General features: G+C 37.6%; 1 protein-coding gene across 3 annotated transcripts in view; it reads left to right on the forward strand.

The window, feature by feature from the left end:
* SOS2 (SOS Ras/Rho guanine nucleotide exchange factor 2) overlaps window positions 1-13971 on the forward strand; it is a 114709-nt gene that overhangs the window by 55291 nt on the left and 45447 nt on the right. For all 3 annotated transcript variants that reach the window (XM_058429940.1, XM_032179211.2, XM_058429941.1), the window contains exon 8: window positions 2305-2403. In XM_058429940.1, coding sequence (XP_058285923.1) covers window positions 2305-2403 — 99 coding nt within the window. The remainder of the gene's footprint in view (window positions 1-2304; window positions 2404-13971) is intronic.

Below are 13971 nucleotides of genomic sequence, written 5' to 3' on the forward strand. Positions count from 1 at the left end.
AAAAAAAAAATAATAATTTTTGTATTTTTAGTAGAGACGGGGTTTCATCTGTTGGCCAGGCTGTTCTCAAACTCTTGACCTCAGATAATCCTCCCGACTCGGCCTCCCAAAGTGCTGGAATTACAGGTGTGAGCCATCACGCCCAGCCCCAATTAATAGTTGTGTTACCTTGAGCAATTCACTTAATCTCTGAGACTCAGTTTGCTCATTTGTAAAACAGTGATCATAATAATATATACCTCTTATAGTTATTAGGAAATTAAAGGGTAATATATATATAAAGCATAAGCATAATGTTTGATGTGTATTAAATACTCAAATGTAGCTCCTGTTGTTATCAGAGGACTCCTTACACTGTAAATACATGCTACAAAAATTTTAGAATGCACTTTTATCAGGCATTTTAGTACAAATTAGCAAAACAGTTGATCTTGTAGACTAATTTTGAAGTTTCATATTGGTTCCAGTTCAAGCACTGTATATAAAATATCCAGAGTAATTCGCTATATTAATTAGTTTAATGCTGTCTTAGTCTATTCAGACTGCTGTAATAAAATATCATAAACTGGATGGCTTATAAACAATAGAAATTTATTTCTCACAGTTCGCGTTTAGGAAGTACCATATCAAGAGGCTAACAGATTTGGTGTCTAGTGAGGGTTTGCTCTTCTGGTTCATAGATGGTGCTTTCTTGTTGTGTCTTCACATGGTGGATAACACAAACAAGCTCCCGTAGGCCCCTTTTTTAAGAGCACTAATCCCGTTCACAGGGGCTCTGCCCTCATATCCTGATCACCTCCTAAAGGCCCCACCTCTTATACTGTTGCATTGGGGATTAGGTTTCAATATATGACTTTTGAGGGAACACAGACATACAAACATTCATATCATAACAAATGTGAAAATGAATTAATCTTTAGGAAAATTAGTGGCACTTTTTGTGTATCCTAGTAAGAAGTTTGGTTACTGGGTAATAAGTCTGTTGAACAGATTATAATTTAACAAAATGTGATAATTATGAGAATATGAAGATTTTTTTAAAGCAGCATATCAGATTCTTTCTCACATTGTATATTGGTGTGGTTGGTGTTTTTCTTATGGGGAGAAATACCAGTAAGTCAACTATATAGACATTTTAAATTAACATGAGTTAAATCCATTATAAATTTTAGAAAACCATTTATTCTACAGTAGTTTCCAAAACTGGGGTATACCTATCCCAAGCTATACACTAAGATTTTTCAGGATATGTAAAGGCACAGAGAGCTTTAAGGGAATCTGTTTCTAGTCTTTGGAGACCTTGTTTATGTTTTTTGCATTGTCTTTTCCAAATTCTCTTACTTGTTACCTTTTGCTGTTATGTATTTCCCATTATGCATTGATCCAAGATGCAAAAACCTCTAGGGCACCAAACGGGAAAAGAAAAAAAAAAAGTATTTCTCCTATTGGAGAGTTCACTGAGTGCAAAGCAAAAGAATTCACAAAAGAAGGTTATAGGGGGATGACAGTAAAAATTCTTGGTAGCCAAAATGTCGTATCTATCTATGTTATGTCATATCTATCTGTCTAAGAATTAAGAAGTGATATGGTTATCACAAGGGTTTATATTAACCTTATTGTAAGTACTTCATCATCATTTGGGATAAAGAAGAGGAGAAACTTGTAGAGTTCTCATACCTTGATGTAATATGTTAGAAGCAGTTGTAGTTTCCTCCAGAGGCTTCTAATCCTTGAGACCATGACATTAATAATGTTCATTTGAATTTAACAATAAAGTTTGACTTCTGACAAACTGAGTCTGATGTTGCTGTTTATTTTGACAAAGATCGGCTTTGTCAATTAAGTTGTATGACAGACATTTTTCATAAAAGAGCTAAATCTGAAATTTATTCAATTATTGTCTGGTGAAATACTTACAAATCACATTTACAGTATACAGCATTCCCTGAAATGCATCTTTTGTAACTATTTAAATTTAAAACATTTTAAAATTGTGCAGGAGGGTACATAGCTTTTCAGAATTCCTTTAGGGTATATGGAAGCGAGAACATAATCTGTAGAGGATTATTGTGAAAGCTATTTTAGCCATATAAAAGAAAATTAATGTATATATTTCTTTAATAAAGGAGGAAAGGGAGAAAAGAACAACTTGATAGCACTTCAGTTTCAATATAGAACATGCATTCTGTTGTAGTTTTGATAAGTCTGTATCTCAAATTTTTAGTAGCCATTTCTGTTAGGCACTGCTGTTGCATATCCTTGATGTCAGAGACATGCATACTGTGATATCTTTTTGCTTTCCAGTCCATTGCTGATGGTTTTAAAGAGGCAGTTCGTTATGTCCTTCCACGTCTTATGCTGGTGCCAGTGTACCACTGTTGGCACTACTTTGAGTTACTGAAGGTAAGATTTTATAACAGAATTTCAAAGTACTTATCTAATAGAAAAGAGTTTATTTTTTAAAATTAATTTTGGAGACACACAGTACCAGTCTTTTAATTCTTATTTTATGTAAGTAATTAATAATTTTTATATATAACATTGCTCTAAATTTCTTTTTTTTTTTTTTTTTTTGAGACGGAGTCTCTCTCTGTCACCCAGGCTGGAGTGCGGTGGCGCGATCTCGGCTCACTGCAAGCTCCGCCTCCCGGGTTCACGCCATTCTCTTGCCTCAGCCTCTCCGAGTAGCTGGGACTACAGGCGCCCGCCACCACGCCTGGCTAATTTTTTGTATTTTTAGTAGAGACGGGGTTTCACCGTGGTCTCGATCTCCTGACCTCGTGATCCGCCCGCCTCGGCCTCCCAAAGTGCTGGGATTACAAGCGTGAGACACCACGCCCGGCCCATTGCTCTAAATTTCTATCTTGTTTATCTTATAAAGGAAGTAACTTTTGAAGTTAGTATTTTTTTCTGTGCAGTGTTGTATTCTTCCTCTCTTAGCTAGGACCCAAGCAACACATTAAAAATATATATATAACTTAAAAAAAAAGATTATCTTCTCTATTTTAATTAACTAGCCAACCACTAGTCCTGGTCACATTGGCTAAGAGGGTTTGGAGGCTAGTGATTAATTGATGGCAAAAGTAGCTGTGGCTTAGGATGAGTCAGGCCATTATAGTCAGTGACCTGATCTTAAATGCAGACCTAGCAGCAAGGATTTTAAAAAAGCAATCATCTAGGTAGGGGAAAAATTTTTTTTAATTATATGATCAAACCAACATTTTTAAATGTTGGCCGATATTAGAGGGCGACTCTAAGACTAATGATAGGACTTCTAATTAGACATGAACCTTATTTTTAAAAATTTAGGCATCCAAATATATATCTGGGACTGCTTATATATTATTCATATGAAGCCTGCATATCTTTTGATGAGTTCTTTATGGATCCATTAGTATCCATGGAGACTACACAATGAAGTTGCTCATCTATTTGCGGATAAAAGCTGGCTACCTCTAGCATCAAATGCTGTGGGTGGTAGCACTCCATAAAAAAGAACGTAAAAAAGAGATAAGTATTCATTAGAAATAATCATATATATTCCTTGCCTAGATGTCTACAAGGTTTACATAGAATTATTTTGGCTTTTATTTTAATGTTAATACCATGGATTAGATGGAAAAAGTTAATTGTCTTATCTAAACCAACGATATGGTATCCTAAAGGAGAGGTATAAAATAATCAAACAGAAAGATACTTTGCTTCTAAAGAGCAGTAAAAATGTTGTAAGCTGGGCATGGAGGCACAAGCCTATAGTCCCACCCACTTGGGAGGCTGAGATAGGAGGATCACATGAGGTCAGGAGTTCAAGGCCAGCCTAAGCAACATAGCAAGACCCTGTTAAAGAAAAAAAAAAAAAACAGTTGAGACAGTACATTTTACTGAGCAAGATATGTAGGGATTATAGTTGAAAAGGGGCCATAATCTGAAAGTAGACAGAAGTTCTTAGATGTTAGCTAGAGTCAGTGAAAATCAGTAGCAGTAATAGAGAGAAATAGATGGATTGTCACCAGAAAATCTCCATCTCTCACGTGCTCACTTTGGTAATCACTCCTACCTTTAAAAGATCAAGGGAAATTGTGTAAAGAATTAGAAATGAGAAAAGAGACACTCATTGATGAGTACTCATGCTTGTCCAAAGGCAGCAGGTACTCTTATTACTAGGTAGTAGTAATTTTGGGCTTCAAAGAATGAATAAAGAGAGTCAGGTGCGGTGGCTCATGCCTGTAATCCCAGCACTTTAGGAGTCCAAGGGGGAGAGAATCACTTGAGGCTAGGAGTTTGAGACCAGTCTGGCCAACATGGCGAAATCATGTTTTTAGTCTCTACTAAAAATACAAAAATTAGCCAGGGGTGGTGGCACATGCCTATAATCCCAGCTACTCAGGAGGCTGAGGCAGGAGACGACTTGGGCGACAGAGTGAGACTCCATCTCAAAAAAAAAAAAGAATGAATACAGAGAAACTACCCATGTCTGATCAATGAAACTGTAACGCTTAGAATAAATATGGAATATACTCAGTTTTAATTAATGCACAGCAACAACAAGAACAAATAGAAATGTGGAATGGAAAGACAAGCCTTAGAAGAGATTAGAAATGGCAAAAGATTTGAATCACTTCACAAAACAGGATATCCAAAATGGCAGTAAACGTGTATTCAAACTCATTAATAGTCAAGGAAATGCAGTTAAAACCACAGGATACCATTACATACACATCAGATTACAGAAATTTGAAAGTCTGAAAATATCCATAAACAGCAGCATGAACTATTTGCATTCTGTTAGGAATGTAAACTGTATAACCCACTTTGGAAAACTGCTTGGCATTACCTTTTAAATTAAAAAATATGCATACTGTATGACTAGGCAATTCCACCCTTGAATATATACTCTAAAGAAACAAAATGCAGGCACATGTATACCAAGAGAAATGTACAAGAAAGTCTATAGCAGGTGTCAGTAATAGCAAACCCTGTTTGCCAACCAGAAAAGGGTAAATAAATTGTGGTTCATTCAGATAATGAAAGAAACTTACACTAGAACACACAACATCAATGACGCTTACAAATAAACTTTGAGAGATGATAATATTTCATTGGTGTGTTATACCATATTTTATCCATTCATCTGTTGATAGACCGTTGAATTTTTTTTTTTTTTTTTGAGATGGAGTTTTGCTCTGTCGCCTGGCTGGAGTGCAGTGGCTCACTGGGTTCAAGCAGTTCTCCTGCCTCAGCCTCCTGAGTAGCTGGTACTATAGGTGCATGTCACCACGCCCAGCTAATTTTTGTATTTTTAGTAGAGATGGGGTTTCACCATGTTGGCCAGGATGGACTCAATCTCTTGACCTCATGATCCGCCCATCTTGGCCTCCCAAAATGCTGGGATTACAGGCGTGAGCCACCGCACCTGGCTGACTGTTGGATTTTTTTCTACCTTTTGGTTATTATAAATAATGCTTCTGTGAATGTATGTGTACAAATATGTCTTTGAGACCTTGCTTTGAATTATTTTATGTATATACCCAGGAGTGGAATGGATGGATCATATGGTAATTTTATCTTTAATTTTTTGAGGAACTACCACACTTTTTCATAGTAACTGCACCATTTTACATTCCTACAATTCTCTCCACATGTTCATTTATTTTTTTTTTTTTTTTTTCTTGTTGCCCAGGCTGCAGTGCAATGGCATGATCTTGGCTCACTGCAACCTCCGCCTCGCAGGTTCAGGCGATTCTCCTGCCTCAGCTTCCCAAGTAGCTGGGATTACAGGCGCCTGTCACCACACCCAGCTAATTTTTTGTATTTTTAGTAGAGACAGGGTTTCACTATGTTGGCCAGGCTGGTCTCGAACTCCTGACCTCAGGCGATCCACCTGCTTCATCCTCCCAAAGTGCTGGGATTACAGGCGTGAGCCACCATGCCTGGCCTGTTTTTTTTTTTTAATAATAGTCATCCTAATGGATACGAGGTGGTATCTCATTGTGGTTTTGGTTTTAATTTTCCTAATGACTAATAATGTTGAGTATCTTTTATGAGCTTGTTAACTATTTGCATATCATCTATTTTATTGTGTTGTTTTTGGGACAGGGACTTGCTCTGTTACCCAGGCTGGAGTGCAGTGATACAATCATGGCTTACTGCAGCCTTGACCTCCTGGGCTCAAACGACCCTCCCACATAGCTGGGACTACAGATGTGTGCTACCATGCCCAGCTAATTTTTAAATTTTTTGTAGAGATAGAGTCTCACCATGTTGCCTAGGCTGGTCTCGAACTCCTAGGCTCAAGCAATCTGCCTGCCTCAGCTTTCCAAAGTCCTGGGATTACAGGCATGAGCCACCATGCCTGGCTATATTTTTTTTCTTTGGATATAAGAATTATGTTATAAAGTTACTTGTAAATCAAGAAGTGATTTTTTCTTTTTCTTCTTGCATGAAGATTGAATTATATGTTAAGATAATAATGTAAAATTATGTTTAAAAAGCAGTTTGTAGAAATTTATCTAAAATTTATCTTAGAAGGTGGGGTAAGGTGCCTCATGCTTATAATCTCAGCGCTTTGGGAGGCCAAGGTGAGAGGGTCAGTTGAGCCCAGGAGTTCAAGACCAGCCTGGGCAACAAAGTGAGACCTTGTCTCTACAAAAAAAAAAAAAAAAAAAAAAAAAGATTAGCTGGACATGGTGGCGCATGCCTGTGGTCCCAGCTACTAGGGAGGCTGAGGCAGGAGGATTGCTTGAGTCCAGGAGGTCAAGGCTGCAATGAGCCATGTTTGCGTCAGTACACTCCAGCCTAGATGACAGAGTGAAACCCTGTCTTAAAAGTAAATGAATAAATAAACAAAATTTATCTGAGAAGAAAAATGAAAACGGTAGTTTGTAATGAACCTTATGGAGCTTAAATTTGAAAAGAACAATGAAGTATTATCTATAAAGTGAATATATTATAGATATATATTCTATATATCTACCATGAGTAACTATATATGTAACAATTTATATTGCATGGCAACAATAATATAACATTGTTCCAACAATATATATAACAATATATATTGCCATGAGTAACAATAAACCAACAATGTACCTTGTTTGTTTTTTGGGGCACGGTCTCACTCTGTCACCCAGGCTGGAGTGCAGTGGTGAGATCTTGGCTCACTGCAACCTCCACCTCCCAGGTTCAAGTGATTCTCCTGCCTCAGCCTCCCAAGTAGCTGAGATTACAGGCACCCGCCGCCATACCCAGCTGATTTTTCTGTTTTTCTTAGTAGAGATAGGCTTTCACCATGTTGGCCAGGCTGGTCTCAAACTCCTGACCTCAAGTGATCCACCTGCCTTCAGCCTCCCAAAGTGCTGGGATTACAGGTGTGAGCAACTGTGCCTGGCCTGTTTGTTTGTTTTATTTTTTTATTTTTATTTTTATTTTTTTTGAGATGGAGTCCCACTCTGTCACCCAGGCTGGAGTGCAATGGTGCAATCTCAGCTCACTGCAACCTCCACCTCCCAGGTTCAAACGATTCTCCTGCTTCAGCCTCCTGAGTAGCTGAGATTACAGATGTGTGCTACCATACCTGGCTAATTTTTTTTTGTATTTTTAGTAGAGATAGGGTTTCACCATGTTGGTCAGGCTAGTCTCAAACTACTGACCTCAAATGATCCGCCTGCCTTGGCCTCCGAAACTGCTGGGATTACAGGCATGAGCCACTGCACCAGGCCTAACAATGTACTTTGAAATAATTTTAAGTAACTATATATGGTATCTTCCAATTTCTTGTCATATAGTTGTTTTTCCATCTTGTTTTATCATAAATCTGATTTTGGAAAATAAAACAAATAATATTTAAACACTAAATCCAAGAATAAATCTCTCTTGGTATATCACCAAAGCAGATACTTTAAATTAAAACAGTGGGTTAAAACTGTTCCAGGATTGTGTTTTCTACTACTAAAGGGATGTAATAACCTTTGAGTCACACTAGTCCAGCCTTCTTTCTTATGATTCTCATCCCAAAGTAGGCTTAACATGAGACAGAATTGATTTTGGATGAGTACTGAGCCAAAACAGTATCACAAAACGGCAATCTATAGAATGGGAAAATATTTGTAAATTATGTATCTGATAAAAGATTAATATCCAGAATACATAAAGAACTCCTACAACTCAACAACAAAAACAAGCTGACTAAAAAAATGAGCAAAAGACTTAGACATTTCTCTATGAAAGTATATAGGTGAGGCACGGTGGCTCATGTCTGTACTTCCAGCACTTTGGGAGGCTGAGGTGAAAGGATGGCGTGAACCCAAGGAGTTTAAGACCAGCCTGGGCAATATAGTGAGACCTCATCTCTACAAAAATTTTTAAAATTAGCTGAGCATGGTAGTGCACGCCAGTAGTCACAGCTACTTGTGAGACTGAGATGAGAGGATCACTTGAGCCTAGGAATTGGAGGCTGTAATAAACTGAGATTGCACCACGGCACTCCAGCCTGGGCAACAGAGCAAGACCTTGTCTCAGAAAATAATCAATGTCTGTCCTTTTTTACTAAGGACATGTTAACTCTCTCATTTCAGAACTGGACTATTCAAAGGCAAGTAATGTTCCCTTACTCTCCTAACTCCCTGGTCATTCCTTGGAAATTTAGTAATGGAAAGAATAAAAATTATTCTCTCTCAAGAGGAATTAATTTAGTTTAAAGCTTAACAGGAAAACTTAGTAATAACTTTAATGAGGTTCGTTGAGGAAGATCAACCAGTATTTCAATATGAAACAATAGAGTTTGTAGGTAATATTTTTTTACCTTTTACTTTGAAAAACAGAAAAAAGTTACAGAAATAGTGGTGAGCACCCTTCACCTGGACTCACTTTTTTTTTTTTTTTGAGGCAAAGTCTCACTCTGTCGCCCAGGCTAGAGTGTAGTGGTGAGATCTCGGCTCACTACAATCCCCACCTCCTGGGTTCAAGCGATTCTCCCACCTCAGCCTCCCAAGTACCTGGGATTACAGGTGCACACCACCACGGCGTTCTAATTTTTGTATTGTTTGGTAGAGACTGGGTTTCACCATGTTGGCCAGGCTGGTCTCAAACTCCTGATTTCAGGTGATCCTCCTGCCTCAGCCTCCCAAAGTGCTGGGATTACAGGTGTGAGCCGTTGCGCCTGGCCACCAGTTGTTAACATTATGCAACATTTGCTTGTTATCATTCCTGTTTTTTTTAGACAGAGTCTCACTCTTGTTGCCCAGGCTGGAGTGCAGTGGCCCATTCATGGCTTACTGCAGCCTTGACCTCCCAAGCTCAGTCAATCCTCCCATCCCAGCTTCCCGTGTAGCTAGAACTACAAGAGCATGCCACCACCCAGCTAATTTTTGTTTTTTTATTTTTTGTAGAGAAGGGGTTTTGTCATGTTGCCCAGGCTTGCTTTGTCATTCTTTTTGTGCGTGTGTGAGTATATTCATAACATAAAGAGCTTGCAATCTCTATTGAAAGAAATCTCTCAACTCTTAAAAAAGACCATGAAGAGGATTTTGCTACATACTTAATTTTTCAGTACTGACATATGATTCAGGTACATATGAAAGAAAGTTAATAACAGTTAACTTTCTTAGGTGTTTTTTTTTTGAAAAGTTAATGTTTTTTTTTAAAAAAGCACATAAATATGATCATGGGTTTTTTGTTTGTTTGTTTTGGGGTTTTTAGGTTATTTCCTTTTAGAGAGGGAGTCTTGCTATGTTGCCCAAGCTGATCTCAAACTTCTGGCCTCAAGTGATCCTCCTGCCTTGGCCTTCCAAAGTGGAGAGATTATAGGCATGAGCCCATGTGCCCAGCCTAGTCATAGGTTTTAATGGATTTAATTTCCCACCAAATTACCAACTCCACTCTTATGAAAATCTAGAGAGTTTATTACTAATAAAAAAGAATTGATTACATGTTTTATTTCACACCTAGACTGAACTCCTAGTACAGTGAATTAGAGACAAATTCATAATTTATTGGAATTCCCCTTGCTATGGGCACATATGTCCGTAGTAGATGTAGCATTTGGTAGGAGTTTCAAGAAAAGCAGGGTAAATATTTCAGTGAAGTCTCATACTGAGTTAAGAAAAAACTTACATGACATATAAAATCTTGGACAGGATACACTTATAGACAACTAAGGATAATGATGAGTATCAGGTATCAAGGAATATATTCTTCAGCTAGGTTCATAAGATATTACCCATTAAGGCCAGGCACGGTGGGTCATGCTTGTAATCCTAGCACTTTAGGAGGCCAAGGAAGGTGGATTGCTGGAGCTCAGGAATTTGAGACCAGCCTGGGCAACATGGCCAAACCCCATCTCTACAAAAATTCAAAAATTTGCTGGGTGTGGTGGCCATGCCTGTAGTCCAGGCTACTCGGGGTTGGGGGGTTAAGGCAGGAGGATCGCTGGAACCCGGGACATCGAGGATGCAGTGAGCCGAGATCGTGCCACTGCATTCCAGCCTAGTTGACAAAGTGAGACTTTATCTCAAAGAAAAGATATTACCCATTAATAAACAATCACTTTTATTTTTAATTTTAATCATATATAGCAAGGGTGTCTTTTCTCTTTGACCTCTTTTCCAGAGTACACTCATTTCATTTTATTTCTTAAACTCAGTAGTTATCCAGTTTGTTTTCAACATAGAAAGAATCTCTTTCAACTCAATGGTCATTAGATTTAGACACAGACCAGTGTTTTGCGTAGCTGTGTCTGGTGTCATTGTAGAGCCACAGGGTATTAGTGTAGCAAAAAAGCAGAGACTTTGGGGTCAGAGCTCCTGGGTTTGGATATAAACTCTCCTATTTATATTGGGCAAATTACTTAATTTCTCCGTGCCTCATTTCCTTCATCTGTAACATATGATTATAGTACCTCGTCTTACAGAGTTGTAATAAAAATTAAATAAGCTAATGCATAAAAGAGCGTGCACAGAGCAGAGCTCAAAAAACATTCATTATTGGTCTAAATACTTAACAAAATCATACAGTAGTCATTTATTCCGTTACTTCTGACAGCCACCTAGTGGGTACCTACCACATGCGGGTAAACTGAAAAGGAATAAAACATGTCCCTAGGCATTAAGATGTTCACAATTTGGTGAAGAAAATAGATGTCAAACAAATAATTACAATATTATAAGAGCCTAATAGAGGTAGTACTATGAGATCAGTGAAGCAGGAGTTACTAGCTCTGCTTAGGGAAGGCAGAAAAAAATTCCTATTGATTTTTCCTTTGTTCAGTGAAGTAAAAAAAAAAAAAAAAAATATTGGTTTTGGGTATTTGTCCTACTGAGAGAGAGAACAGTGTGTGTGCGTGTGTCCTTATTTATTAGCGGGAGTCGTGAAAGACAAATGCTTAGGAACTCTCCAGAATAAAAGAGACAATGGAAACATGACAATTTAGTGTTTCACTGACCAGTTCCTGTTTGGGGGGAAAATACTACCTTAAAGGATGTTATTAAAACAGTTGGCAAAATTGGAATATACGCTATAGATTAGATTATGGAGTAGATTACTCGGTGTTAAATTTCCTGAAGTTGATCACTATACTGTGATTCTGTAAAAGAAAATCCTTGTTGTAAGATGAGCTATGAGAAATATTAAAGGAGTAAAGGAGAATGATACTATTTGAGAGTAATTGGTGATACATTTGACTTTTCCTTATATTCCAAAAACTACCGCTAAACCATTCAGCCGTAGTCCTCCTTCCCCTGGAAGGAACTGAATGGATAGTATCACAAACTACTAAAAAAACGGTCTGCACACACTGGCACACAGAATGATGAAGCATGTGACAAAATGTTAAAAATTGATGATTCAGAGTATTACAGGAGTTATTTGTGTTACTTTTACAACTTTTCTATAAATTTGATATTTCAAAAGAAAAAATTTAAGAGGGAAAAGGCATAATCAGAAGGCATCTTCAAGAGGAAGCATTTCAACTGTATCCTAGTGGCTAAATTCACCGGGTGGATGAGGAGGTCGGAGACTGATGTGTAGAAAGCGAATGGGAGCATGAAACTACATTACTTATTTGCACATAGTTCAGTACAGTAATTTTTCTTTTCTCTTTCTTTCTTTCTCTTTCTTTTCTTTTCTTTTCTTTTCTTTTCTTTTCTTCCTTTTTCTTTCTTGAGACAGAGTCTCGCCTTATCACCCAGGCTGGAGTGCAGTGGTGCGATCTCGGCTACTGCAATCTCCACCTCCTAGGTTCAAGTGATTCTCATGCTTCAGCCTCCTGAGTAGCTGGGATTACAGGCGTGCACCACCACGTCCAGCTAATTTTTTTTTTGTATTTTTATTTTTGTATTTTTTATTTTTCATTTTTTTTTGCAGGGAACGGAGTCTCACTCTGTCACCCAGGCTGTAGTGTAATGGCACAATCTCAGCTCACTGTATTCTCTACCTCCCATGCTCAGGTTATCCTCCCACCTCAGCCTCCCAAATAGCTGGGACTACGTGTGCACATCACCATGCCCGGCTAATTTTTGTATTTTTTGTAGAGACAGGGTTTCTCCATGTGGTCAGGCTGGTCTTGAACTCCTGGGCTCAAGTGATCTGCCTGCCTTGGCCTCCCAGTATGTTGGGATTACAAGTGTGAGCCACCTTGCCTGGCCCAGTAATTTCTGTGTAAGATGTTTGGAACATATTCTTTTAAGTATCTGTAGAATATTAGTTGGATATTCATTAATATGATGTTTATCAAATCTCACTGCCGAAAATTCAAGAAATATTTAGCAAATTATTGGATTATTATGCCAAACAGAGCCATTGTGTAACATACTTCCATTACCAGGAAATCCCACTCTAAATATCCTCAATTTTGTTCTCCTTTACAGCTTATAATTATTACATGGTTATTTAAAAATGACACGTGGAAGAGTTTGAGCAGCCTTAAGACCAAGTAGACAATGAAAATTTGGTATCCTCATACCTTTTTGGTAGAATATCACTACTGGTGATAATTTAGATATTTGGTCAACAAAAACAATAAGAATAAAACAGTTCTAATTAAGCATTTGATATCATCAACATTCATATTTATTAAATAAATATTTTAGAGTGGAGCTGAGAAGACTCTTTCTGTAAGAAATCTTTAAAGCAGCAAAATAAGTGATTTTGCCGGTAACTTTCACCTGTAGAAGTCAGAATAACCAAGCACAGATCCTTTTTCAAACTTTCTATGATATTTTGACTTTGCTTCCATCCTTTCTATTGCTTACTCTAGAGATTAAGGTATTACTTCTGATGATAGTCATTTACATTATGTTGCTAATCTCTTGATGACAAGACCTCTACATGTGTCTTGAAATAAAATCAAATGGCTCTGTGCTTCATACAGAGAATAATTTCTAAGACATATAAATAAAAGGTAATAGACAAAGTTCTCAAACAATATCCAGTTAGTTCTTTGCTGAGGAAAAGGAACCATTGCTGAATGCTTTTGAGATTGCTCTTGGAATATAAGGAAAATTTTAATTTGTCCCAAAATCTCTAATAAGTTAATTTAAGATCACAAAATAGATTTAAGTTTTTAAAAATTTTCTGAAGTTATCATAATTCCCCATATCCTTGCATAAATATATATTTGTAAATACATAATATATATAATATCTATATGATGCTCCACTTTGAACTCTTCTTTCAAAAAGATTAAAACAGTTTGAGAGCAGCCTGGGCAGCATAGCGAGACCCCATCTCTACAGAAAAATTAAAAAAAAAATTAGCCAAGCATGGTGGCACACATCTGTAGTTCCAGCTACTTGGGAGGCTGAGATCGAAGGATCACTTGAGTCCAGGAGGTTGAGGCAAGGCTGCAGTGAGTCGTGATCACCTCACTGTACTCCAGTTTGGGTGAGAGAGTGAGACCCTGTCTCAAAAAAAAAAAAAAAATCAAAACATTGGAGCACAATCCAATCCAATCTGAATTATTTATTATTAAGTAAATGC

This window comes from Hylobates moloch, unplaced genomic scaffold, assembly GCF_009828535.3.
Source record: "Hylobates moloch isolate HMO894 unplaced genomic scaffold, HMol_V3 SCAFFOLD_16, whole genome shotgun sequence".
Classification (NCBI taxonomy): Eukaryota; Metazoa; Chordata; class Mammalia; order Primates; family Hylobatidae; genus Hylobates; species Hylobates moloch.